The sequence below is a fragment of the Prinia subflava genome, chromosome Z (assembly GCF_021018805.1).
Source record: "Prinia subflava isolate CZ2003 ecotype Zambia chromosome Z, Cam_Psub_1.2, whole genome shotgun sequence".
Lineage (NCBI taxonomy): Eukaryota > Metazoa > Chordata > Aves > Passeriformes > Cisticolidae > Prinia > Prinia subflava.
The window spans coordinates 60,111,907-60,137,546 of record NC_086283.1 but is presented as its reverse complement, the minus strand read 5'-3'; the positions used below and the strand labels follow the sequence as shown (position 1 = coordinate 60,137,546).

The 25,640-nt window shown below is 41.5% G+C and overlaps 1 protein-coding gene across 2 annotated transcripts; it reads right to left on the bottom strand.

Moving 5' to 3' along the window:
* Positions 1-42: 42 nt before the first annotated feature.
* On the bottom strand, positions 43-24,675 carry RIGI (RNA sensor RIG-I). Of its 2 annotated transcripts, none has more exons than XM_063422768.1 (18): positions 23,800-24,675; positions 23,581-23,712; positions 21,639-21,817; positions 21,003-21,153; positions 19,156-19,278; positions 18,220-18,333; positions 17,163-17,316; positions 16,042-16,300; positions 15,184-15,346; positions 14,676-14,777; positions 11,911-12,068; positions 11,124-11,259; positions 10,102-10,250; positions 8,744-8,834; positions 7,872-8,042; positions 6,201-6,352; positions 4,821-4,967; positions 43-3,114 (listed from the first exon to the last, which is right to left on the bottom strand). In XM_063422768.1, the coding sequence occupies exons 1-18, from the start codon at positions 23,903-23,905 to the stop codon at positions 2,818-2,820; spliced, it is 2,784 nt and encodes a 927-aa protein (XP_063278838.1). In that variant the 5' UTR covers positions 23,906-24,675; the 3' UTR covers positions 43-2,817. The 2 variants fall into 2 exon arrangements, with proteins under 2 accessions (XP_063278838.1, XP_063278839.1); XM_063422769.1 differs by having other exon boundaries at positions 15,184-15,247.
* Between the last annotated feature and the right edge of the window lie 965 nt (positions 24,676-25,640).

Here is a 25,640-nt window from a genome sequence, read left to right as displayed (position 1 = left end):
AATCATACAAGTCTTGACTTCCCATGTTTTAATTCTAGTTTCTTTGACAAGTTTGCATGAGATAGAATGAATAAAAATACTGTCAGATACTGTCAGTCTTCTGTAACCCAACAGAATACTGGCATGATACAATTCCCTCTGTTTTGTGTCCTCAAGAAAACAATCTCTGCACTTGCAAGATCCTTGTCAGCAATTTCTGTGTCCGTTAGCAACTAGTTACTACATTCATCCACTAAATGACTGCCCAATGAACAATGCCATGTGAATATATTTACAGGAACAAACTATTCTTACTCAGAGATAAACAAGTTTATAGTACTAATTCTAACTCTTTCACTGTATTTACAGGAACTGCCATAACAATTAACATAGTGGAGAAATTACTTCAAAGTAATTTCCTAAAGTGTTTTTAGTGCAGTCAGGTCTGGCTGTTTCCAGATAAAAAACAACGCTTAAAATAGTTATGAAAGAGACTTAAGGAGGGCACAGAGATTGCACTGTACCTGAAATAGGCTATTGCTTGATTCTGATAGAGCTCCTCTAGTAAATCCATCAGAGGTCCACCACAATGTTGGAGGGTCTGAAGTGTCTCTCACAAGGAGAAGCTGAGAGCCAGGACTGTTTAGTCCAGTGATGGCAAGGCTCGGGGATATCTTTGGTGTTTGTGAACAAATATCTGAATGGAGGGCACAAAAGAATATGCAACCAGGCTCTTTCCAGTGGTGCTTAATGACAGAGAAAGAAGCAGTGGGCATGAACAGTGTGAAACGCGGGATCTTCCTTGTGAACAACAGGAGACACTTTTTCACTCAGGGACCAAATGCTGATCTGAGGAGATTGCCAAGAGATTGTGGTGTCTCCATCCTTGGAGACATTCAGATTCTGTCTGGACATGTGGACATTGTCCTGGGCAATCCCTTGGGTCACAAGATGACCTTTGGAGGCCCCTCCCAACTATAGCTGTTCTGTGATTCTGTGAACAGAGAGTTGTTAATATGGTAGTAACCTTAGTAAGAAATACACAATTTCAGCTTCAATTTAAAAGAAAAATCAAACTCTCAAAAGCCAAATTAGAGTGCTGGTATTGTTCCCCACCCACCCATCTCCACTGTGTACTGAAGGAAAGGCTTCTTGTATCAAGCTGAATTGTTAATAATGTGTTATCCCATCAGCCTTTAGTACTCGTTAAGGCTGAATTGCTAAGTTGTTTTAGTCTGAAATCCTTGTGTTCAAAGAATACAAAAATACCAAAACTTTTCAAGTTTAACTTCCTAGTAGTTACTACTATAAACTAGAATTTTGGACTGATTATTTTTTTATGCCAAGAGTCCCAAAGCATATGGTACCTTCACCGAGCAATTTGATACTTGAGAACTGTGTTTTTTCCATGTACTTTTAATCTGACCTGAACCAGCCTTTTTCAAAAGTATTTTGTTCCTAGTATTTTTGGAGGGGAGGCATTATCTAAACATAAATCATCTTTATTCATTGTTCTGTGTTTCCTTTTAGGTAAAAACTAAATACAGAGGAAGTTACTGTAGAACTGAGATTCAGCCTTCCTGTACAGTGCATGCAGCTTTCACAGTAAAAGCCGTGGACTGGGGTGGAACATGAAGTAGTGCTTACAAAGTTCTTTTCCTTTTAATGCCACACAACACTTTACAAGAACACCGCAAGCCTCAATGAGTAGGATATAGGCAGTTTAAAGTCATTTTTGAACTCATAAATTTAGGTTCATTTTTTTAAACTCTTAAATTAGGTGCAAGGGGTGTATGGTCTGTTTTCTGTGTTTTTAAAATTAGTTATGGTGTTTTGTAACAAAATTCTTGAACATACATACTTTACCACACTGTCAAATACACAAAATGAACTTAAAATGCATTTGGTTTTGGTTCTAGAAATCCTGAATACTGAACTCATTGAAGATGTGTAGAATCAGCAGGTGCTTTGAATTGTACAAGTACATTTCATAACTATGTAGGAATTTCTGGCTTTCCCAGAGAAGTCTGGGATCTGGGTAATCCATGAGACAGGGCATCCAGGTAAGTGCTAATCATCATCACAACAGAACCTCCACGCATGATCCAGGGCACTGTCTTGTCCCTATTAGGGTTTGTTCAGTTCAGCAACACAGGAGGGTGCCCATTCTGCAACTTGAGCAACAGCAACTTGGTCAAGGTGTAGTGATATAAAAAAGTGCTACCATTTTAATCACAAGGATGAATCCCCAAGAGGGCTCTGCCCTACTACATTTCTTACTGTTGCAGAAGCATTTCCTAATAAAGACAGATTTAAGAGATGTAGTATCTTCCTTACAGAAAAGTTACTGGACATTTTTCTTTCAATTTTATATATCTACATCTAGAAGATATATAGTAACTTTCTTAGAAGTTTCAAAAGTAGCTAGAGTAGTGCCTGAAGTGCTAGTAAGCCATGTTGTTCTCAAGGATGTACAATCCAACAACACATTAGTAGTATCAAAGGAGATGCCGGTTTGCACCTCAGTTCTTGAAGGTGTAGCCTGTCACCTAAAGCTGGATATTTAGTTAAGTCATTTGACTTGATCTTACTTTTTTCCTACCAGGTTTCTCACAGCCATAATGATTTGGATCTAGACACCTAGGCTCATGTTTGTCCTTCTGGTGAAGTATCTAATTATATAGCAAACATTGGTTTTAGTGGGTTTGCCAGCCTTTTGTAATCTAGCCAGATGCAGGTGAGTGGCCTAGCATAAAGAACAAAAGTTTTAAAAGAAAATAGATCATCTGCTAGTTCAGCATAGTGCACTAGAACAATATATCCATTAAAATGTTGAGTTCAGCTGGATGTTTCTTCATCAAAATTCTTCAAAGACAAATTAATACTTTTCCATTTCTGAAACTCCATTTGTGTCCCAGTTTCAACATTCTCTAGTACAAAGCTTTTGATTTTGATCACTGGCAGATTATCAAATGTCTTGTACTTCACTATGATCCCCCAGTCATGCTGGCACTCAGTATTTCGGCAATGCATCTTGCTTTTTTTCACAAAACCATCAAACTGAACTGGTTTCCTATGGGGCTTTGTTAGATAACGCTCCTTGAACGCATCACCTAGGACAGTGTGATGAGATTCCTGAAACAACACATACAAGAAACAGTATAAGAAAGAACATTCCTTTTTTTTCTTGCCATTTCCCTCCCCTTCTCAAATACCTGTTCTCCCTTTTAAGGCACTTGCTGTCATTCAGGAAGCTCACCTTCTAGCGTCTTTGGCTCATTGCTTTTTTTTCCCCCATTCATGGAATACCAGGTATTAGAAGGACCTGGGCTTATCAAAACCAAAAAAAATTTACTGTGTATCCCCAGTCACCAGCTTATACATTTGAACTTAGTAAGCTTTTTAAAAACTGTGTTTGCAGTATTTGAGCCATGTCCATGAAATGAAGAGAGTAATTCAGATAATGGACAAGTTTGAGAGACTCCTGTTTCCCTTGAGGGGTCATGCAATTTGGAGTGGTAGAAAAAATAACCCTAACAAAGTGAAGGAACTACAGTTGTTGTTTATAACGTATATAGTACAAGAATAAAGACATTAACAGTCTTATTTGAAACCATATTTACAATCTGAGTTTGAATCTGAAAATGGTAGATCCTCCTGGAAATGCAGTTTGTAGTAAAAACTGAGGGGTTATTTGCACAGTACTGAGCAAAATCACTTAATGAAGCGTTTTCTGAACTCTTGGATCTATTTGCAGAGGTATAGGTGATAAGCCAGGAGCACAAAATACAGTAAAAGTCAGACGTGCTTTAGATAGCCCTTGTTTTTTGTCAAAGAAATGTAACCAAGTTACACAGCCAACAAAGTTGTTGTTACAACAAAGCCAAGCTATTCCTAGCTCCTTGCAGAGGAGTAGTAAGCACCATCTACACCTACAAAGTCTACATCTACCATCTACATCTACAAAAACAGCTTGTAAAAACAAAAATTTGGCAAGGGCCTGAAGGCAGACACAGTAATGCTCAGCTGTGGCCTGAAGCCCCTCATCACATTGCAACTGCACTTTTCAGAGCAGCCCATATAGATGCAGCTTCAAAAGAAAAAAAGGCAGAACTCTAAAGGCTCAAAGTGCTCAGAAAAGCATCTCCTCCCTGATAACCACTTTCTGTGTGTAAAGAGTATTGCCTTCTTTGGTCTACAGAGTAGATTTTCATATTCAGAAAGAGTACAATCAAAATGTCCCTAGTATATACATAGAAGCAATGTGAACGACACCTACAGAATGGAAAACAAAATAACATTGAAGAACTGCAGGGCTCTTGTGAAACCATGGTTTACCTCACTTTTCAAACTCAAACTTATGGCCCATACGACAAGGAGTTTGTAAGCTGATCCCAGTACTTTGTGTAGATAGCTTTCAGTCTACAGAAACTGGGAGAAATATCTCAACAGCAGAGAGACTTCCATCTGATGGTAATCAGGAAAGTAAATATCCGGCAGTAACTCCACAGGGTTATGTAGTTGAAGATCAGGGGGTTTTCAACAAAATTCAGCAGAAAGACTTCAGGAAAACAGAAGTGATTCCTACCGTGTCCTATATTTGCACACCTTGGACAACGTCAACTCATATCATATCAAATCAATCATATGATATATCATATATCATATCATACTACAGAGATAGTCACAACTGTTCCTGTGGCTTACTGATCTACTCAGAATTTCTATTCTCCTCCAGTTTGCACAAAATAACCCACTTCCACACTGATAAACAATGCAGTTAGTTCAAAATGCTGACTTCCCTGGTGGTCATGGATGTAGGTTCCTGTACAGAAACCTACCTTTATAATTCTGATGTCATCTGTACTGCAGACATATACTTTGCATTTTCCACACAAAAGATTTTTTTTCCCTTCCACTACTTCACGTTTTGTTTCGTTCTTCCTGGAATCTCGTAGTATCTTTTCCTTCATTTGCAGCTGATGTATCTTTAATAAATAATGAAAAATCAAGTAATTATGAAATGAAGTCCCAGTGTTGGCCTAAACATGACTTTGGGCCATGGTGTAACATCTAGGAACCTATTACTTAAAGCACATAAAACAAAACACACCTTGTTCTGGCAACTCATACCAAGAAAGAACAGGGTACATTTATCAATTTAGAATGCATGGCTAGAATGAGACTACATGATGGACAGCATTTATGCTGTTTCTTCCTTCCTCCCCTCTAGCTCCCAACAGCCCCTCTGGTCTTAAGGCTGGTATGTTGCTGTGAACAACTTAAGTCATGTGAGACCCTACAGCACAATTAACGTTGCTGCTCTGGGAACGTCAGGGTTTGGAAAGAAAGCTACAGAGACCACAGAAGCTGCTGGCAGAGAAAGAAGCAACAAGACACAGCCTGGAGCTGAGAACCAAATGCAGAAATGGAATCCCCTAAGAAGCAAGGCTGTAGTTCCCTGGATCCTTCTGGTCCTTCCTGTAGATGGGTGGTCACACTGACCAACCTCCTGTCACCTGGGATCTCCTTGATTACCCAGGACTGCTTATAAATGCTGGAAAGCAGATTGATGAGCTCTTCCATCAGCTCTCTCATTAACCTTGGGTGGATCCCATCTGCCCCCATAAACTTGTGTGTGTCTCAGTGGTGTAGCAGGTCACTGACCAGTTCCTTTTGTATTACGGGGCCTTCATCCTGCTCCCTATCTCTCTCTTCCAGCTCAGGGGGCTGGATATCCTGAGAACAACCAGTCTTACAGAGGCCAACAAGGCATTGAGTGCCTCAGTCTCTTCATCTTTGTCATTATGTTTCCCTGCATGTCCAATAAAGAATGGGGATATCTCCTTAGCCCTTGGTGGTGGTCCATATGAACAACCAGTTGGGCTTTGGCCCTCCTGATTTTCAGCTGCAAAACGTAACAGCATCTTTGCACATTGTGCCCAAGATGGCCTCCAACCCTCACATCACTCATCCTCTTTTCATAAGGAACAGGTCATAAACTCTAACTCACATTCTTAAACTTTTTGCAGTTACTGTAGATTTGACATTCACAAACTGACAATACACACTATCTCTTTTCTGCTGACCTAGCCTTTGTCAGAAATCAAGTACAATGAACACTTCTCTTGGATTATCACTTCGCCCCACATAAAGCCTTGGCAGGTGAAGGCTGATTATGGGTTTAAAACTTGAGTAATGAAACTGCACAAATCACAAACCTTTCTTGCAAATGTTGTTTCATCCCAGTTCTGTAGCTTTTCGATAGCTGCATTCATCATTTCTTCCTTGTAAGTGTTTAGTTTTTCATTCTCAACCACTTCTGTTTTGCTTGTCACAAGGATGCACTTGCTGTCTTTTGCCCTTCCACGACCTATATAGCAACACATTTATGCTCTTTAGTTACTCTTAACAACATATGCAAAAGTGACAGGTCTGCCATTAGGCTATTACGGGTCTTCTGTATGGCTGCTTTTGTTTGCAATGTTCAGATTCAGATAATGCTGCTTCTGAAGAGTATTCTTCAATAACAGACCAGAACAAGATGCCCCCTTCCAGGTATCATCATGCATGTACCCTAGCCAGTACTTTATTGCCTGCCTCTCTGGCCTCCCTGTGTTGAGTTCAAGCATGCTTTGAAATCAAATTTTTTGTGTGGCATCTTGCTGTCTTTTTGACATGTAAAAATAAAATTTAAAAAAAGGAGCAAAATTCTTCTCAGTCTTTCTTATTCGTTTTCAGCCATGCTAGCTAGTGTCTTAAAAAAACCCGAAAAATCCCATATATCACAAAAACCTAAGGAACTGGAAATACAGTGCTGACAGGAACACAGAAAACAAAAGCAAGGGCCTTCTCTTCCACTTGAGTATGCCTACTGCCTGCCTTAATGCACTTAAAGTTGTGACACAGGCAAACCCAGAACTACAGGGATCTCATACCAGTTTACCAGTATGTTGGTTATAAAAATGTTCACATTTTCCTTTGAGCTTCTACTCCACAAAAATGAGGATTGTATGTGGTTTCAAACTGACATAACCTCTTCTCTTTGCACAATGGCTTTTTAATAATAAACACTATCTTTTCAAGCATAAAAGTCAGTTCTGGGCCAATTATTTTATTACAAAACACAGATAAGAAGGTCACAACACAAAAACCCGTAGAGTACAGTGTAAGTACAATGGAAATCACTTCACATTAAATTCTGATATTAACTGCTAGGAAATAGGATAAAATATTGCATATGCACCCTTTATAGAGCAGGCAGTTTTACACCATTAGGAATGTGAAGCAGAAATCAGTATTTGATGTGGCTTTTCATTCCCCTCTACTGGCCATACTGTAAAATCACCGAATTTAAGGCCAAAGTCATGACTGACTTCTCTAGACAAGCAGGGGAGACACAAACAGGGTGTCTTTCTTTTGGTCTTAAATATCAGAGATCTGCACAGGCGAAGGCCTCATGCACCTGGCAGTAGCTGGGTTAGTAATGAACCACTGGGCTGGGGAAGGCCTTCAGAAGCCAAGGCAATGCAAGAAGTTCCATTGCAGCAGTCCTTTCTAAATTGTCACAGAATGATTTGTAATACTTCTGACAACAGTTCTAGCCATAGTTCTGCTTATATGTCTACTTGAGGTATCAATCCTCAACAGTTCAATAACCTTGTGCAGCATGGCTAATTTGCCTGGCAAAAAACCAGTCAGACAACATCAAGGACTTGGTGCTGTGAACAAATTTATCATGTCCCATCATTCATTTGACTTTCAGGCACAGAGGAACAACAGCGAAGCATGCACATATTACTACAGTGCTTCCAATGTGCCATTCAGTAGCATTTCATGTCCATTTCTAGGTCAAAGCAGGTTTATATAGTAAAACCTCTGAAATTCCATACCTCTGACTTGGATCATTTTGGTGACATTACCGAAGTATTCATAGAGCACCACAAGGTTGCACTCAGTAATATCAATGCCTTCGTCAGCAACAGATGTAGCAATTAGCAGTCTGATGTCTTTGTCATTTCTGAATGCCTCCAGTACACACTTCTGCATTGGCAGGGTCATACCTACAGTACCGAGAAAGTGTGTCAGGAAAAAAACACCAAAGAGCTCCTTGAGCAAGAAGATATCCACATTTGCTTCTAATTAACTGATTAGAAACTAGTACATCCTTTAGATCTGGAAAACTACAAGTTTCATATGCAGCTGGGTGTATGTTATACCCACTAACCACAGATTCCTATTGCTGTGTCACAGGAATTATCAACCTGCGAAACAACATTTTCAACAGAGCACCCAGATGATCTTTATTGGAGACAGCCATGCAGCTGAGTTAGTTAAAACCCAAGCTAATTCTTAAGCCATAGGTAATTCATTTCAGCTGTAGTTTCCATTCTATCTTAAAATGTCTTTCTGCCATCAAGCACAAAATAAGAGAGGGATTTATGAAAGTAACAGAGATAATACAAGAATTACTCACAAAAAGCTACGATAGTGAAGTTTCTAAACTGCTTCTGAACCAGCAGAAAAATCCTGCAGGAAAGTATCACTGACAGTGTTAAGGCTGTTTTAACTAAAGGTTCTGGACAAAAAAGGCAAGCATCTCCTTAGAATCCATTCAAGGTCTTCCAAATATGGAAGAATGTAAGTGCAAACCTACATGAACTTCCTCTGTTTAAGGGCACAGAAGATGAACACAGAAAAAGCAGAACAGTTTTATCAGCATAGCCACCACTGGTTCAGCATATCTCCATGCAAATCTGCATACCTGTTTTATGATCTCTTCTTCCCTTACCCATCAACACATCTGTCTTTATGTGGCTAAGTAGAGGGTTTGCTTCTATCCACTTCTTCAAAGCCTGGAGAGCAAATGAGAGAGTTAGATTCCCTGTGCAGATGAAATGCTGGTTTGAGATAAGATGATCTTTCCTATGTTTGCCTAGTCAATTCATACTTCCAAAAGACCCAAAAGCAGAAAACAAGGTGTAACTTGTGTGTCAGGTGGGGATATTTTTTAATAGGTGAGAAAGCAAGAGTCACACCATGATGTCAGATTAAACCATGCCAGACTGATTCCCCCTTTTCCTACTCCTGCAACTTAAACGCTGGCTAGAGAGGAAGCAGCCTTTCACTGCTAAAAAGTTTGCGTTTTTCTCTTATAAACTAACAGGTCACTGAATGCTACACCTCTGGCATCAAAGGAAAGTAGTTGCTATTTACAGACTGGACTTCTACTACACAGTGACAGTAGCACATTCAAACTGCTCTTACAGAAGAACAAAATTCAGCCAAGCTACTATAGGCCTTTAAATCCAAAATGGCAAGCTGCTAGCAGATGCTTGGTGCTGTTAGTTAGGACTTTAGCCTGCTTTTAACTTTTTCTGGTTTGCAATTCATCCAGCATGTCTGGATGAAGAGGATAAAAAGTGGGGCTGGGTTGTTCAGCTGATAAATCTGTTTACAGTAGACAGAGACAGCTGACATTTGCAGTAAATGTTTTAAACTAATCATGCTAATGATCAGCAGCACATTAACTTCAAACACAAACCTTTTCTAGGAGCAAGGTACTGTAAGGGAAAAAAAGTATCATCCAGCCTAGCCTCCTTGGTCATAGGCAAGTATAAAACAGACCAGTGGTAAGAAGAGTCCAGAGAACATCTGCTGCACTAAGTTTTTCCTTGTTCTTGATCAAAAACAGGGCACAGACCTTCTTCAGGTCTATAGGAACCCTCTGAGAAATGTATAAATACCTCCTGATGTGCAGTCAGTAATGGAGTAGAGCTGCTGATTTGTAACACTACAACCTGAAAACCAAAACCCTTAAAACACATCTTGTTGTAACTGACTTTAGGCCTAAAATAAAAAGCTGATGGCTTAATGATCAACTACAGCATGTAGTTAGATGTCATGAAGGACACCATAGCTGTATGATAGGTTTCAGAAAAAGAAATAAAAACCTCACTCATTCTGCCTCAGAGCATCAGGGCTTAGGTAGACAGTAAAATAAATTAGAAAGATCAAATACATGCACATTTTCCTCTTTCAGATGAAAATGGGAAGGGTAATAGATGAGGCCTTTTATTTTCCCACTACCAATTTTAGGAGTTTTAAAAACAAATGTCGTACAGCTACTAAGGCTCTTGTCTTGGCAAAGAGAATAGTGCGAGTCTCTGGGTTATAGTGGTATGCTTCATCCAGGATGCAAGTGAGCTCTTCCAACTTTGGATTCTCATTTGACTCATCTTTTGAAAGGGCAGTCAGCTCTATTTCTTTCTCTGAAAGAAAAAAAAAGGGTTTCTTGAAAAATTTACCTTTTTTAATGCAGAAAGCAGAATTCCTACACAAACCTACTTTCAAACAGCACACACATTCTCTTTAGCTTATTTTTTTAGTTTCTACTCTGCTGTTTCAGATGCAAGCAGGGAAATCTGTGGGTTAAATGCAACAAAATCCCCAGAAAAACCCCTAAATTATGAATATCTCACATTTGGTAGCAAAATGACATGAGAACTTACGTTACATACTGTGTATCAAAAGACAGCAACAAAACAAACTCAGCTCTTGTGCTATTTCTTCCTAGAAAACAACAGACACTCAAGGGCAGACAGCACAGTGATTCAAAATTGCAGTCAACATTGCAACATACCAGACTGCAGGCTGGAATATAGCCCACTGCTAACTAAATCAGAAGCCAGAGAGCAGTGACAACTTCTGACTTCCAATGAGAAGGGTACAAGGGCCACCTGCTTCTCCTCAGAAGACTGGGATGGGCCAGGAGGCTAGCAGTGCACTCAGCAGTGTATGTTGGTTTATCTAATGCTACCAGCATCCATTATCACAGACCATCCCCCTACTTCTGGGGCACAGCCATAAAGACACTGTTGCCTTCTCTCCAAGCCAGGCATGTAAGAACTTACTACAGCAACCAGGCACAACTATTAATCTTTAACAGCTTCTGCACTAGAAGCTTATAGTCCCAGAAATTTAGTCTGCTCCCTGCCCTAACACTGCACTGGCACCCATGCAGTCACCACATCTTCTGGAAAGTGCAGGAAAAACAGCTGCAGTTACTCTGAAGAAAAGGCCTCGACCATCCTATCATAAGCTCTCTTCTCCCCTGCAACTGTCACAGGTACTGTGGGAAATACCTTGAAATTTCTCCGTCAGTTGCTTCTCTAACTCTGTATATGGTCCATTTTTTACATTGGTGAAAAATTCATTTAGGTAGGCCAAAGCATCTTCGATGCGGGCATCTTCACTGATAATGAGAGCGTCATTGAATTTCTGCTTGGAAAGAGACAGACCCATTTAGGCCTCATTTTCCACAGGGTGGGAGGGATGAACACAAATTTTATTTAGCTAGATTAAGTGTTCCAAACTTGTGGTGTTCTTCCATTTCCACAACAACACAAGCACTGCAAGGTCTCCTCTGCACTAGTCTGGCCCTGGTAAGTATCCTAGAGATATCTCTTACATGCCTTATCCTTTAGCCTGCGTCAACTTGTTGCAGTCTTCAACATTCTCACTTAGTGGAGAGGTAAGTACAGATCTCTTTACTGTTGTGACCAGTGACAGGACTAATGGAAACAGCCTGAAGCTCCTCAGGGGAGGTTTAGGCTGCACATCAGGAAACGGTTTTTCACCCAGAGCATGGTTGGGCACTGGGACAGACTCCCCAGGGAAGTGGTCACAGCACCAGCCTGACAGAGGTCAAGAAGTGCCTGGACAACGCTCTTGGGCTTCTGGTGAGGATGTCCTCTGCAGGGACAGGAGCTGGACTCAAAGATCCTTCGGGGTCCCTGGCAGCTCTGTGTATATTTTACAGCTCTAAATAGAACAATTTGGTTCAAAATCTGCTTCTAGGTGAACATGCCTATATCAGAAGGAACAGAATGGCTCTACCTCTGCATGGAAGGAAAGACGATACCCACTTACCCGCAAATGTTCAGTACAAATGAAAATGCCTCTACAAATATTGCTTTCCTTCTCCTTATCTTCCAGTTGCAACAGTCTGCATTTCCTCTGAGTGGAAACTATCCACTGTTCGTATCTCTGTGTTCCAAAGTAATTCTTATTGATTTGGGAGACGGTATCTAGTAAAGGAGAGAAAATTTTTCATCTCGAATAACAAATAAAAAGCATTAGCTAGAGGATAACACATTTCCTACTAATATTGACTCTTAAAACCCTATGCAAAAAACCAGTTTTATGATACAATCACAGAACCACTGAGGCTGCAAGGTACCTGTGGAGGTCTTTAGTTCAACCCTTTGCTCAGAGCAGTTCAAATGGGGTTTGAGTATTTCCAAGGACAGAGAGTCTACAACTTCTTTGGGCAACCTATTCCAGTGTTTGACCACCTTACAGTGAAAAAGTTCTTCCTGTTGTTTAAATATTTCTGTTTGAGCACACTGCCTCTAGTCCAGCCTCTGGGAACCACCTGTGAAGTGTCTGGCTCTGTCTTCTTCACTCCCTGTGTTCCAGTGTATACCCAGATGTTAGCCCAAAATTAACCCAGTAAAACCCAACTGAGGATCTGTGTACATACACACATCTGCAGGGACTTTACTAAGAAAATGAGAGCTCACTTATCCTGTAAGAAGTCTAGGGTGTTCAAAAAACTGCATGCACATTGTTCCTTGAACTACCAGCTACTCAATATTTTATATTTATTCATTAAATAGTCCAGCAGCATGTTGTTCAAAGGGCTGTCCTTGAGGCAGAGCTAGGCAGTACCTGTTTGCTGCATACATACTCTGCCTGAATGCATCATGGGCTTCTGTAACCACAGGGTCCACAGAAGGGAAGCCACTACCATTCATGCAAGAGGAACTGTGATGCAAAATAAGCTTCAGAAGAGTTTGCTTAATGTAACATGCATTTTGAAAATGTCTTTGTTCTTTGATGTTCTTCTTGGGTTTTGGGATGTTTTGTTGGATTTTTCTTTTTTTTTGGTTGTGTGGGGGTTTTAATTCTCCCTTCCTGCCCCAGAATATAGTTCACTCTCAAATATCTGGGAAGTGAAGGGTAGGGGGAAATCTAGAACAGAGGTAAACAGGTTTAAGGCACTGCAGTCAGTATGCAAAAACCAGTCTAAGCACAGACAACATCTTTTAATCCAGATCTGGAGGGACCAAGGCTGATACTGAACATATCCTTTCACGGGTCTCTGCTTTGTACTCCCTTCTGCTCTCCAATTTTTATAATAGCCACTTACTGGACATCACTTTTCTGCAAAAGCAGAAAAGATCAATATAGTTCTGAAGGGTTATAAAATAATCTCATGATCATGAGACCCATTTTCTTTTCACAATCATGCATCTCCTCTCTGCAAACCCTCCCACCAGAGTAGCGCCTGAAACCGGAACCCTACTGATAATTGTTTCCTTTCTTGGACAGCCATATCCTCTCTCCAGTGATGTTCATGTTGCACACATTCTACTCTGAAACATTACCTCAAAGGCTTTTCAAAGGAAAATAATGGAGACCTGGTAAAACGTGGAAATAGGAATATCCGGAAGCATAAAGAGGACAGAATGCTGACCAGAAAAGGTGGCCAGGGCAACCCTAGAAATAACTCCAAATGCAGCCCGGAGACCAGAGAAAACACAAGAAGTGTCAGACCAGCAAGTGTGAAAATTAACTTTTGCTGTAAGGAAAAAACTGCAACATCCAGAGTAATACCACTGTGATGCTCCTTATTTTCCTAACAGAGACAGATTGGGTATGAAAGATTTGGAGAAATGTTTAAACGAGAACATACAGTGTGGTGGTGTGGTTTTACCCCAATGGTTTGTTCCATTCCCCCCTGTATTGTTGGTTCAATCCAAGTTGCACCCTCCCCCCTAGTTGTCCATCTTGTCCTAGTCCTGCCCCTTGATCCAGATTGTTCCCTGTCCCTCCTCCTGCTGAGTTGTCAATCCTACCTTGTACCCACCCCTTCCTCTGGAAATCCCTGGAAATCCCTATCCCTTGAAGCTCCATAGGTTTGTTTAGACTGTTCCCCTGCCCCTGTGCCTCCTCACTGGTTTATGTATTGTGAGCCCTGCTTTGTGCTCCTTCCCACTCCTTTCCCTATTGGTTGGAAATTTGTACTCTCCCCTAGACCCTCCCCTCTTTAAGGGTCCCTGCACAGCTGTGTTCTGGGTCTTTCCTCCCTGGACCCTGTTTGGAAGTAAACCTCCTTGGATCCACAGCAGAGAGCTCTCCCTCGTTCTTGCCCGTGCCCTTTGGCACACCCCTGTGCTGCAGGGAGCGAGCCCTGCTCCGCTGCCCTCAGAGCAGCCTTGCTCAGAGAGCAGCCGCGCTCGGTGCCTTGCCGGGAGACGGCGGGAGATTCCAGCACCCCGTCAATACAAGTATCCCTCATCAATGAAATCCAGCCCACTGCATTTTGAATGCGAGCCCTTTGGATTCAGATTCTTTAAATTTAGAAGGATATGACCGTGTCAAAAGCACACTGTTTTTAGTTGCATGTAACAAGGCTGAAATTCAAGCAAAAATGTTTATGATCGTCAAACTAATCAGGTATAACAGGACAATAATTGAATCTCTTGTCTGTGATCTCTTATTTAGGAAATACTGGTTAAATGCAACTAAAAATGAAGGAGAAAGGAAGTGAAAAAAGAGTGTTTGTTCTAGCAGGTAAACGGATTCACACAAATACTGGAGTGAAATACAGACATGTTACAGCATCTTACCCACTGAGTAAGTCTTCCTCATCAACACCTCTGTCTCAGACATCAGACCTGAGATGATGTCTGCAAAGCGATTCTGAGCTCGCATTTTAACCCATCTGATATCTAGAGAAGAGAAAGGTAAGTCAGTGTGCTGAGTAAGTAAAGCATTTCCTGGGGAAGCACAGAACAGATTCTTGTCCAGAAGAATGCTACACATGGTGCTCCATGCAATCACAATCAAGTTTGTTGTTAATGAGCACTGCAGGTACACAGAAAAAGCAGCCCCCAATCCTCACTGGCAGAACTGAAAACTAGAGATGGTGCATCAACAGCAAAGCAAAAATATGCCCAAGGGGGCACTGCCTTACTGCAGGAGATTGCAAGCCTAAACCTCTTTCAAGATAACAGGAAGCAAAGCTCTAGCTTACTTTTAAGCTTGTATCTTAATCTAAAACAAAAGGAAACTGGGTAGCTGCCATAATCATGGTGCTTTGCAACTCATGGGAAAATAAAAAGGAAGTGTGCTTACGTGTTTCTGGCTTGTTTCTAAACCTCTGCAGATCTTCTTTGTTCTCTCTGACAGTGGATATGGCCTGTATGTCAAGATAGGAGCAGAGGGTACAGATGTGCTCTACAGTTTCATTGGTGTTCCTAGCATTACCAACTCCAACAGAAGCAGTTAAACCTACAATCTAAGCACACACATATATATCAGTGTTTGCTCCTTTGTCACAAATGGAACAAAGCCAGGAGATACTGTTACCAGTCACCAAATTGCCACCATATTCAAAAACATGGAAACAAAACAGGCAGCAGAAGTAAACAAGAAGCACGCACAAAATCTTACGAACCAAAACCTGTATGTACCTTCATGCCCTCTCCAAGGTACTCAAACTTGGAGTATTTAAACTTAAAAAAACCTATCCAGACACTTAAATCTCTAATCAGCTGTACTTGTCAGTGCTTATCATACAGAGGAAGAGCAAACCCACACCCAGACCCATCCTTTACATTCATTCAGAGATATCTTCTCAGTGGTGGCCCCATTTTATTGAGCAGAAAACAGCAACAGAGAGGTAGCAAGGAGACTACTAAATTACATGCTTTCTTCCCAGTTCAGCTCTTCCATTTGCTCCCAAGTACTCCAGTCTTTGCCATGCTTGATCAGTTTTTCTTGGCAGCTGCAGGAAAGATGGAACATGGGAAAAAAGCCTGGAAGTGCCCAAGAATATGAAATTTTCCAGATGCTACCATTTCCATTTGCAGCTGTTGTTAACAGAACTGGAACTTTGTGAACTGGATCAGCACAAAAGGCAAGGCTTTGCTGACTGCATTGCAAAACACTTTCCTCTAATCCTCTATCCACCACTGATGGGCTGGGCCTTACCTGAGGCAGCTGGTTTGCAGAGGAGTCAAATTTTTGATCCAGGTATCTGGCCATCAACACATTGTAAGGGTGGTTGCCTGTAGTGTTGTGGCACTCATCAAATATCATCAGAGTGAAGATGGAGAGGGAGCTAAGGATCCCTTTCTCTATGCTATTCACAAGAATCTGGGGTGTTAGCACAACGATGTCACTGTCCTGTATAACATTCTCTACAGAGATATTTGCCACTGTTTCACCACAAATTCCTTGAACAGAGTATCTGGAAAGAAGATGCAAAAAACAGGGTATGAAAAAGGATACCTTTTTCATAGGAAAGGTTTCAAGGAAAGCTAGAAAAATGGGCTTTTCAAGGAGTGTGAAAATCAGTTACTAAGTTTCAAATGTCAAAGAGTTGGAGCTGGCAGTCTGACCACAGAAGCTGAGAAAAAAAAAATACAGCTGAGGGCAAATAACTGGATTTTCATCTACCATTAACAAAAACACATCATATTTGAGGAGTGATTAACTTGTACATTTAAGCTGCATTTGTCAGTTCACATATAACAACCCTTTTGTGTACATGTCTGGCATCATGTGGGACTGCCCAGCAGCCTCCTTTTCCCATAGCCATAAGCATACATATGTGGATGTTCAGTAACCAGTTCCCTCAGAATCCGAAGATGTAAGTTGTTAATGCCCCTCTAAGCAATTTGCAGTCCTGTCTAAGAGGTGGACTACCATTTTCTGACTAGAAGTTGTAAAAACAAGACGTTTGGGTCCTTCCATTTAGAAAAGAGAGACTGAAAATAGCAAGAGGAATCCCACTGCTACTGCCAGGAACTGCCTCAGCTTTGGAAGCAAGTGCGAAAGGAGTCTCAAAGAGAACACACCTCACCCTTTACGTACAGAAATACTTTCACCATTTCTATAGATGTGTAACAATGAGTGCTTAAACTGTCCAAAATCAGACTTCAGAAATTCTCCAAAGTGTGCCATGGTAATGCCATTCTTGCAGGTACACATCATCCTGATGTCACTGTCAAACACTCTTGTTCACCAGTAAACATCTTGCCTTAGCCACAGCTGACTTATAGGGCAGTTTATTTTCTTTGGAGGAAGCCACCACGTAGAATTACACTTACCCACTTCTTTCAAAATGCTGCCTGAATACATTTTTCTGTTGCTCATACACTGGCACTTTGGTTGCAAGGAAGACAACTTTTGCCTTTTGTCCTGAGCGAATGTTTTGCAAATGATGTTCACAAATCAGAAGTGCCACAAAAGTTTTCCCAGATCCTTCAAACAAAAAGCATGAAAGGTAAAGGACTAGTATGAAAGGGTGCATCTGTAAGCAGTAGCTTGTCTCATCTGAATGCCTTGTAACAAAGGGGGGCAGACAATGGGGCCATTATTCTTCCAGACTTGAACATACCTGGAACAGATTTGAACATAAGCATATTGCTTACCCATGTGGGGAATCACCCTTTCTCTCTCACAGTCTCAGTCTGGAAAGGCTGTTAAGCAGTCACTGAGGATTCAAATCCATTTGCAGTTCTATTTGAATTCTTTGAAATTACTGAGTCTGTTTTCCACTCTTAGCATGTGCTCTCACATCAAATCAGACTATGTAAAGACACCAGGCCCTTTCAGCTTCCAGCCTTCCTCATGCAGCCTTGCTGCTCTCCCACTTGTTTTCCTTTGGCCCTCAGGCTCACTGTGCAGGCTACCCAGAGCTCTTCTCTGCTCCTGCCTCCCTTATCCCACTTGCCTCTCCAGGGCTCAGGGGAAAATTAGGTTGTCTGGATGTTGTAGGCATTGCAGTAGAGAAGAGAGAGGAGCCTTAGGCTAACTCACCCTATTTTTCCTTCAAGTTGCAAGACAAATTTCTTAATTATCTGCAAAGATTAGTGACTGGCTGTAACTGAAAAATCCACACTGAGGAGTGAGAAAGCAAAGTCAGAACACAGAAATGAATGCTGAATGGGCTGAAAACAAGCACTGACGTGCCAACAGACACATCTGTATTGCCAGCCTCTGTGTTGCCCATGGTATTTAATTGCAGGGTAGATCTGGATCTACTGCAAGGAAGACAGCTTTGAAATAAATGGCTGAAGAAGTCTGATTCAACCTTTACCATTCCCTATCATTCACAACCATGTGCACCAAGAGAATTTTTCTAAGAAATGTCTGTCTCCTTACCTGTGGGGGCACAAATCAGTGTGTTTTTCCCATCAATAGCAGGCTGTGCAAGCTCAATTTGGTAGCTCCGAGCCTTCTTTGGTTCATAAACAGGTGAAGACTCATAGACACTTTCTAGAATAAAATAAGGTTTTTGTGAAGAGTGTTGCAATAAAGATGCAGAAAATACGCTGTGCCCCATATAGCTGCTATCTAAAATGAAAAAGTTAGAAAAGTCCTTGCAATCTACACAGAACATTCTCTGACAAACAAACCTTTTAACAGGTTAGATGCACCAAACAAAAATTTTGTGTGAGTCTGATGGCACACCTTTGTCACCCCTCAACTGTGATTCATAAAATGAACTAATTTCAAGGTTTTGGCTGACAATGCTCATTTCAACTCATCTTTTTTCAACTCAGAATGAAAACACAAGGGATTATTTTTCCCCAGATACATGCACAGGATTCATTTTAGCGTTCTGCTCTACAGACTTTTGAAGTTCTTACTCTCTTAAACTGTGGTCTTGTCAGAGTGCTGGGACTTACAGAACAGGAACTAGAAGCTACTGGTGGAGCAAAATTTGCCATGACAGTCACTGCACAGGTCCTTTGCAGTCATATTCAGTTCTCTAAACCGGTCAATATCAGGTCATGTGGGAATTAATTATATCAGAGGAGAGGTGCATAAACAACAGGCTGATGTTTGGGGAACTTTTTAGATAATGTGCTGACAGAACAACTTTTCACTAGATATGTGATAAATGAGGGGCATGTCCTAACATCAGCAATGCCCAGAACGAGGTCCTTTAAACATTAAAACAGAAGACAGCTAAATCAAGTCAGAGATATGTACTAATTCCTCAGTACCTTCCGTGGTGGCACACTATCTGTGTTCTTCAGGAATCTAAGGAAATGGAAAATACCAACCACAAACTTTTAAGTTCTTAAGACTTACCTGAAACTGAAGAGAGATTTTCACTGAGATTATCACATTCCGCTTCTTCAGAAAATGTCATCATGGTTTCAAAGTGATCTTCAGAGGCATCTGTCATTTCACCATCAACATCTTTGCCATTATCTGTATAAATGGAAAAAAAAGGGCATGTTACTGAGCTTAGGTTTTTAAAATATATTTGCTGTGACAACAAGGTGAAGGAGTTGGTTGCTGGAAGAAAAAGACTACATAAAATTACGCTGCACACAGGCTGCTTTTCAAGGAAGATGGATAGCAGTGAGAATCTCAGTTTTAGAAGAACAAAATGCATGTGTTATAACTTCCAAAAAACAAAGGAGGCAATAGACTGGTAGGAAAGTTTATCCTCTATGTTTAGTGAAAAGAGGTCACTGTGTAACACAGAAATTAACCACAAGCATGAAAAATTCTTAGGAATTCAAAGAAGCTTTGTAAATTCGAGATTCTGCTCTCACTTTCTCCTCATCTTCTGAAAGCACCTAGAAATTGTAAGAATATCGCAATTCTTTATATTAGGCAATGATCAAAAGAGAAATTTTCTCTCATGCTATAATTAATACTTTCTCAAAGAACCGTCCCTGGGCTCTGCATGAAGAGTCTCTTTGCAAACAGAACATATGATCACAAAGCACTGCTTTTGGAGTGGGAGAAAGAGCACATCTGCACATCAGTCCAGCTCCAGAAAGCACATAGTATCTGCAATTAATTTCTGGTACTGACTCTTCTTAACTGCCAGCAGTAAAATGCTTCCAATATGGACAATGTTTCTTCAGTAGACTGACTTTGGCTTTGCTGAGCTGGATGTTAGAGGAACCTGCCCGAAAAGACAGTTAACTTTAAAAATATAACTGTCAACAAATAATTTTTATAAGCACCAGCTACATAAAGTAAAATCTATAGAGATACAGGTATTACTCTTATGTATTATTTTACCTATATTTTAATAAGTTTATTAATTATGTATACAACTTTTTGCACATATAAGGATTAATTCTACAGATAAGAAATTACACCCTTTGACTGCAGTAATAAAAAAAATTCAAAATCAGAAATATAGTTTTGGAAGCCACTTAAATATGGCTTATCCCTGTTGCTAACTTAAAAAAAAAAACAACAATTCAAACAAGCACCTAAGGAGAGGGCAAATGTAACTATGAAGACATACAGTCCAGTTTATCTAAAATCACTTTTTTAGTAGCAAAATAATGCATTCTTCTATAAATTCTCCTATGCTGCAGGTTACTTATACAAGTATTTTTCAAGGAGGGAAAGGTAAATGCAACAACAAAAGCAATATCTTACAAAAGACAATTCTGCACTTTTACAAAATATGAACATAAAAACTCGGTAAGGGCTGCTTATCGATTTCTCATAGAAAAAGATGTATTATCTGCTCTGGAGATCACAGAAGTGTATCACTCTCTAGACTATCACATTATTAATCATATTTTATCAGAAAATATTGCATCTATCACAACTCAAGCAACCAAAAAGATGGCAAAATTTGAATTAAGAAGAGAAGGAAGAAGATAACTATTTGGCTATTTTTATGCCTTCAGAGCCTGTGCTGCCTTACTAAAAAAAGGTACCATGCCTAACCATATGGGAGGAAAAAGAGTCAAAAAGTAATTTCTGCCTGTTTGAAGGATAGTACTTGTATTTAATTATATGTAAAAGACATTTAAAATAAATTTTTAAAAGGTTTTTCTTTTTAGCCCACAAAGTTGTCTGACAGAATCCTTCTAAATTATTCTGATTCTCCTGAAAAAAAAATTACTGTCTGATACAAGAACGGGAAAAGCGTATCATGAAAACAATTCACATTTTACCTTCTCTTATATTCCACAGTTCACTTGCATTGTAATATCCTGCATTATCCAATGCCAGCTGAAGACTTTTGGGCCAGTTTTCCTTATCCGAGCGACAGAGGCATTCGATGAGTTTAGTTATCCCGGCTGCTTTGCTCTTGTATTCACTGATCTGCACACACCGCAAACAGAAACTGAGCAATCAAACCCACTGCGCTTTGCCTAGCAGGAGAATTTGTTATGTTTGATGTTCAGTTGAAAACTGCACTTCTTCCTCAGTGAATAAAAGCTTTACAGTAAGATTCAGCCATTTACCCACTACAGCTTCTGCCACTGTAGTCACACACAAAACTTAGCCAACTATAACAACAGGCAGGCTGTTTGTTTCAGTATTTGTAAATGGTGTGAAACATCACAGAGTTCTTCCATCAATTTCTGTCTGGCAAAGTCTTTGTAATAAACTCTATCTGCCATAAACCTCTGAGGCTTTCCATTTCAGAATAGGAAAAGAAAAAAGTTATAAAAGTTCTGGTGGTCCTGTGGCCAGCCATCCTCCTCACCCAGCCACCTGTCACACAGGCACTGATTTATCCCACAGGTGAGGCAGCTAGCACTTCTCTGAAGCAAAACTAGGCAAATACCAGGATTTTACCATACCTGCAGGATCTCATCACACTCCCTCTCTATCAGGCATGTGTTTATGTATGGCATGATTGCTACAGGATCAACTTCTAGCATTGTTGCTTCTATCCGCTTCAACAGCTGCCTGTGCAGCTCCAGTTTTTCCAGTTTGCTGAAGTCCCAATTTTCAATTGCTTCTGCCAGTCCAGTGTAACCTTTCAGAAAAAGAGATAAATCATTACTGCGAATTTAATCTCTATCTAGAATAGGTAGGAACAAGCTGAAAATATATTTTCTCAGCCATGCCAGAGAAATTAAAATTATTTTGTGCTGTAAATGATAAAAAGCTAGGTGAGCCACATACAATTTCTATCTAATAAGTGACTATTTTCTTTTATACCACTTGTATGTCCAATATGAAAAATCCTATACTAAAAGAGCAGAAGCACCTGCAAAAACAAAAAAGAGCCACACTATGTCACAGGTCACATCACCCAGGCAACTATATCCACTCCTGTCTTTCAATCATATAATCCTTGTAATTCTTCCATTCCATGATACTCTTCCACAGGATTCCCAGAGAAAAGGACACTACTCAGAATCACAAGATGCTTTGATGACCCTTTCTTTTGTTTACCAGCATTCTATCTTTTACTCTTGTCCTTGGTTCCATCCTCCTTCAAAAATCCCTGTGGTACTGGATTCAAGCCAGTCCCTGACTGAAAGCCGTACAGACACCTGCAACACAGACAGTCATCAAATACCTGGAAATACTGTCCTGGAACAGACAGTGGCAGGGAAGCATATTTTAAGGACTTGTGTGATTTGCTGTGTAGACTTCTGAAGTGGAAAAATGCAGATCAGGGTTCCAGAGGAACTTGTGGGCAAACAGAAGCAATTTGCCAAACTTCTTACTTCCTTTTAGAAGAGCAGAAGAGTCATGTGGATACTTACCACCATGATGTCTTTAGTCTAAGTATTACTTATCCCTGCATCTGCCAAAACGAAGAGTAATCCTAAATTCTAGTCTCTCGCCCAATTAACAAGTCCTTGGGATAGCACTTTGAAACAGCAGGCTGTCTCAAATTTTTGCTGAAAATACACCAAACTGACCCCTACTAGGAAGTTCACAGTAGATAGTTCTGAAATTCAGAAATTTGGATTATCACAGAGTGTTAAAAAGTTGCTCTGGATCTCATACTTGCTTTAAGGGATGAATGGGCTACATCCAAGTGATAAGAAACTTTGTAATATTTGTTCACTGAGATACTTATTCATAGTTAAGGTGAGAAAATGAAAACAAAAGTAGCTTAGGGCATGAGATTATGGGGTCCAACAAATCTAATAGATGACCAAAAAGAATCTATGATACAATATACTTGTATAGAAGAAAGCTGGCAGATGCTGCTTATTTTATACCTTCACAATTTTTTCCGTTCCATTTCATAAAGGAAATTGGATTAGGAACTTACAGGTGAAGTAGTTATAGCTACTGTGGAACAATCATCCTTATACACTACTAATGGTTACTTCTTGAAACAGAAGATTTTCAATGCCACTGAGTAATCTTAAAAAAAATTTAAGAAGTCATTTAAGACTGTTGTTGGGTGAAGTTATCCCACGCTACCAGTCAGTGCCTATGCACCTCCTGAAACCCATCTGGCTTTCTGTTTCAGAGGATTTAGCCTCCTTTCATTGTATTTGGAGAGAACAATGGCTGTCTTGTTTCTTCTCTAAAGACTCTGAGACAGACAAGTTTCTTGTCAATGAGGCTTTCTCCGTCCTCGGAATCGCTCCAGCTGCTTCACCTCCCAACAGGCTTACTCCCAGACTCTGTCAGCTTGCCTTTCCCTACGGCGTCTGTCCCGGTGTGACAGGACCGGCAGCGGGCCCCAGGCCCACGGAGCGCCCGTGCAGGTTCCGGGGGCGCCGGGCGGCTCTGCCCGGCAGGCAAACCCGGCCCGGGAGCGGCACCCACCTGCTGCGGCCAGGGCATCCAGGAAGGCCCGGAGCCAGCCCTCCGCCTCCAGCAGGAGCACGGCGTCCAGGAACAGCGCGGCGGCCGCCGTCACGCCCTTCTCCTCCTCCTTTCGGACCCGCTCCTTCACCTCTGCAAGAAGGCAGCACAAGCAGTGAGGGGGCCGCGAAGGGGCAGGGGCCGCGAAAGGGCGGGGGCAGCGCCGCTGCCGGCTCTCACCGTCCGACAGCCAGTCCGTCATGTTGCTGAGGATGTACACGGGGTTCAGGCTCCTCTCGATGTACCGCCTGTAGCACTGCAGGTTCCGCTTCTCCTCCGCCGTCATGGCGAGGCCGGCTGCGCAGCGCCGCCGGCGGGCCCGATCCCGATCCCGGCAGCTGAGAGGGGAAACCTGCTGGGGAGAGAGCGGGAGCCGCCCCCAAGCAGGGAGCGACGGGAAAAAGAAACTTCAGTGCAGCTGAAGAATGGAAACTGAAAGCGGTCTGGAACGGGAACGGCGCATTGCGCTTGCATCTGTCCCTAGCAAAAGAAAAAGGGGACTGCCGCCCCCTCCTCTACTAGTCATATGAGCATGGATAGGGTTGGAAAGGCTGTAACCAGTCCGTTTTTGCGGTTTTCAGGGTGAGAAAAAGCACAGCGAAGAAACAGGAGTAAATGCATCGACCTACCTTCTCTTCCCTCTTGTCCCCAGAAAAACCCGAACGAGCCTTTATGGGCTGTATCCTGGGGTGGTGTTTTTTTGTGGTGGTGGTTGGTGGTTTTTTGGGTTTTTTTTGTTTGTTTGTTTGTTTGTTTGTTTGTTTGTTTTAAGATAGAAGCACTTGTAAAAGCTTTTAGGAAATGGATCAGGCAGGTGAACGTCGAAGGAGAAGGCTTGCCCAAGGGGCAGTGCTGTTGCAGGGCAGAAAGCAGCCCCAGTCGGAAGCGCTGCTAAACGTGACAGCTCCACACGCAAACCTCCCTCTTACCACGTGCTGAGTGGATGTGCCGTCCTCAAACAGAAAACTCACAGATACTGGCCCAGCACAAGATTCCCGCTTTCTAAAGCCTGCCAACACAGCAGCACTGAGTCATGGGCTTGTAATGGACGGACGGGGCCAGCAGGGGCAGAAGGAGGGGCGTTGAGAAAGGCATTGACTTTTCTTTTTCTATTCTTTCCTAGTCCACTTTTATTCTCAAGTATTTAGTATCCTTCCTTTCCTTTCTCTTGAGTCTTCTGTCTATTGGAAGAGTGATTGGGCATTGGAATAGGATGCCCAGGGAAGTGGAGGAATCACCATCCCTGGTGACCCACCGCTGAAGGTGTTCGAGGAAAGACTGGGTGTGGCACGCAGTGCCATGGTGTGGTTGACAAGGTGGTTGGAGGTTGGACTCAATCATCTCAAAGGTACTTTCCAACCTAATTTATTCTGTGGTTTCACAATAAATATGGAAAGCCCCGTTCTTTTCAAAAGGCCGTAAAGGTCGTTAGGGAGCTTTGCAAAAAGCCTTTGGTGTGGTTTGTTGTGTAAACCTGGTGCCAGACAGCATGAGCCCGAGCAGCATGTGAATTGCTGAAGCAGAGTAGGCAAGGGGCAGCAGGACTCCCATAGACAATTGCATTTTCATGCAGTAAGTCAAGAGGATATTAATATATCCCAATTTAAAAACCCATACATTTCAGAGACCTTCTTTCCATCATTGTGCAAGAAAGCTGCTTGTGGATTGATGCCTCGGTTTAAGGACTAAATTGCCTCTAATCACAGGAGTGGGGCTGCTGAGGGCAAGGGGATCTGGCAGCAGGTAAGGTCCCTGGGGCAAGCAGAGTGCTCATTTCCCAGGGTGGCTCTTTGTGTGCATCCTACCTCACTTCCCAGGGATCCTCCATCCCTCACAATGCCCTTGATTGCAACATGCACAGACTCCCGCTTCAGCTTTACAGGCCTAATCTTAATTAAAGTAAAATGCACAAGAACAAGGGTTGCTTTGGCACTGAGACCCAAAGGGTGTCTTTGATGTCCTGAGAGTGTAATATTATATGTACAGTGAGCGGTTAAGACACGTGAACTATCAACATCAAT

What these genes read in the sequence shown, in the direction of transcription:
- RIGI (XM_063422768.1), bottom strand. Translation starts at nt 23,905, where the DNA reads ATGACGGCGGAGGAGAAGCGGAACCTGCAGTGCTACAGGCGGTACATC. An exon ending in TTTGTACTGAACATTTGCGG is followed by an intron (nt 11,260 to 11,910) that starts GTAAGTGGGTAT and finishes CTTTCCAAGCAG; the next exon opens with AAATTCAATGACGCTCTCAT. An exon ending in AAACAACATTTGCAAGAAAG is followed by an intron (nt 4,968 to 6,200) that starts GTTTGTGATTTG and finishes TATTTATTAAAG; the next exon opens with ATACATCAGCTGCAAATGAA.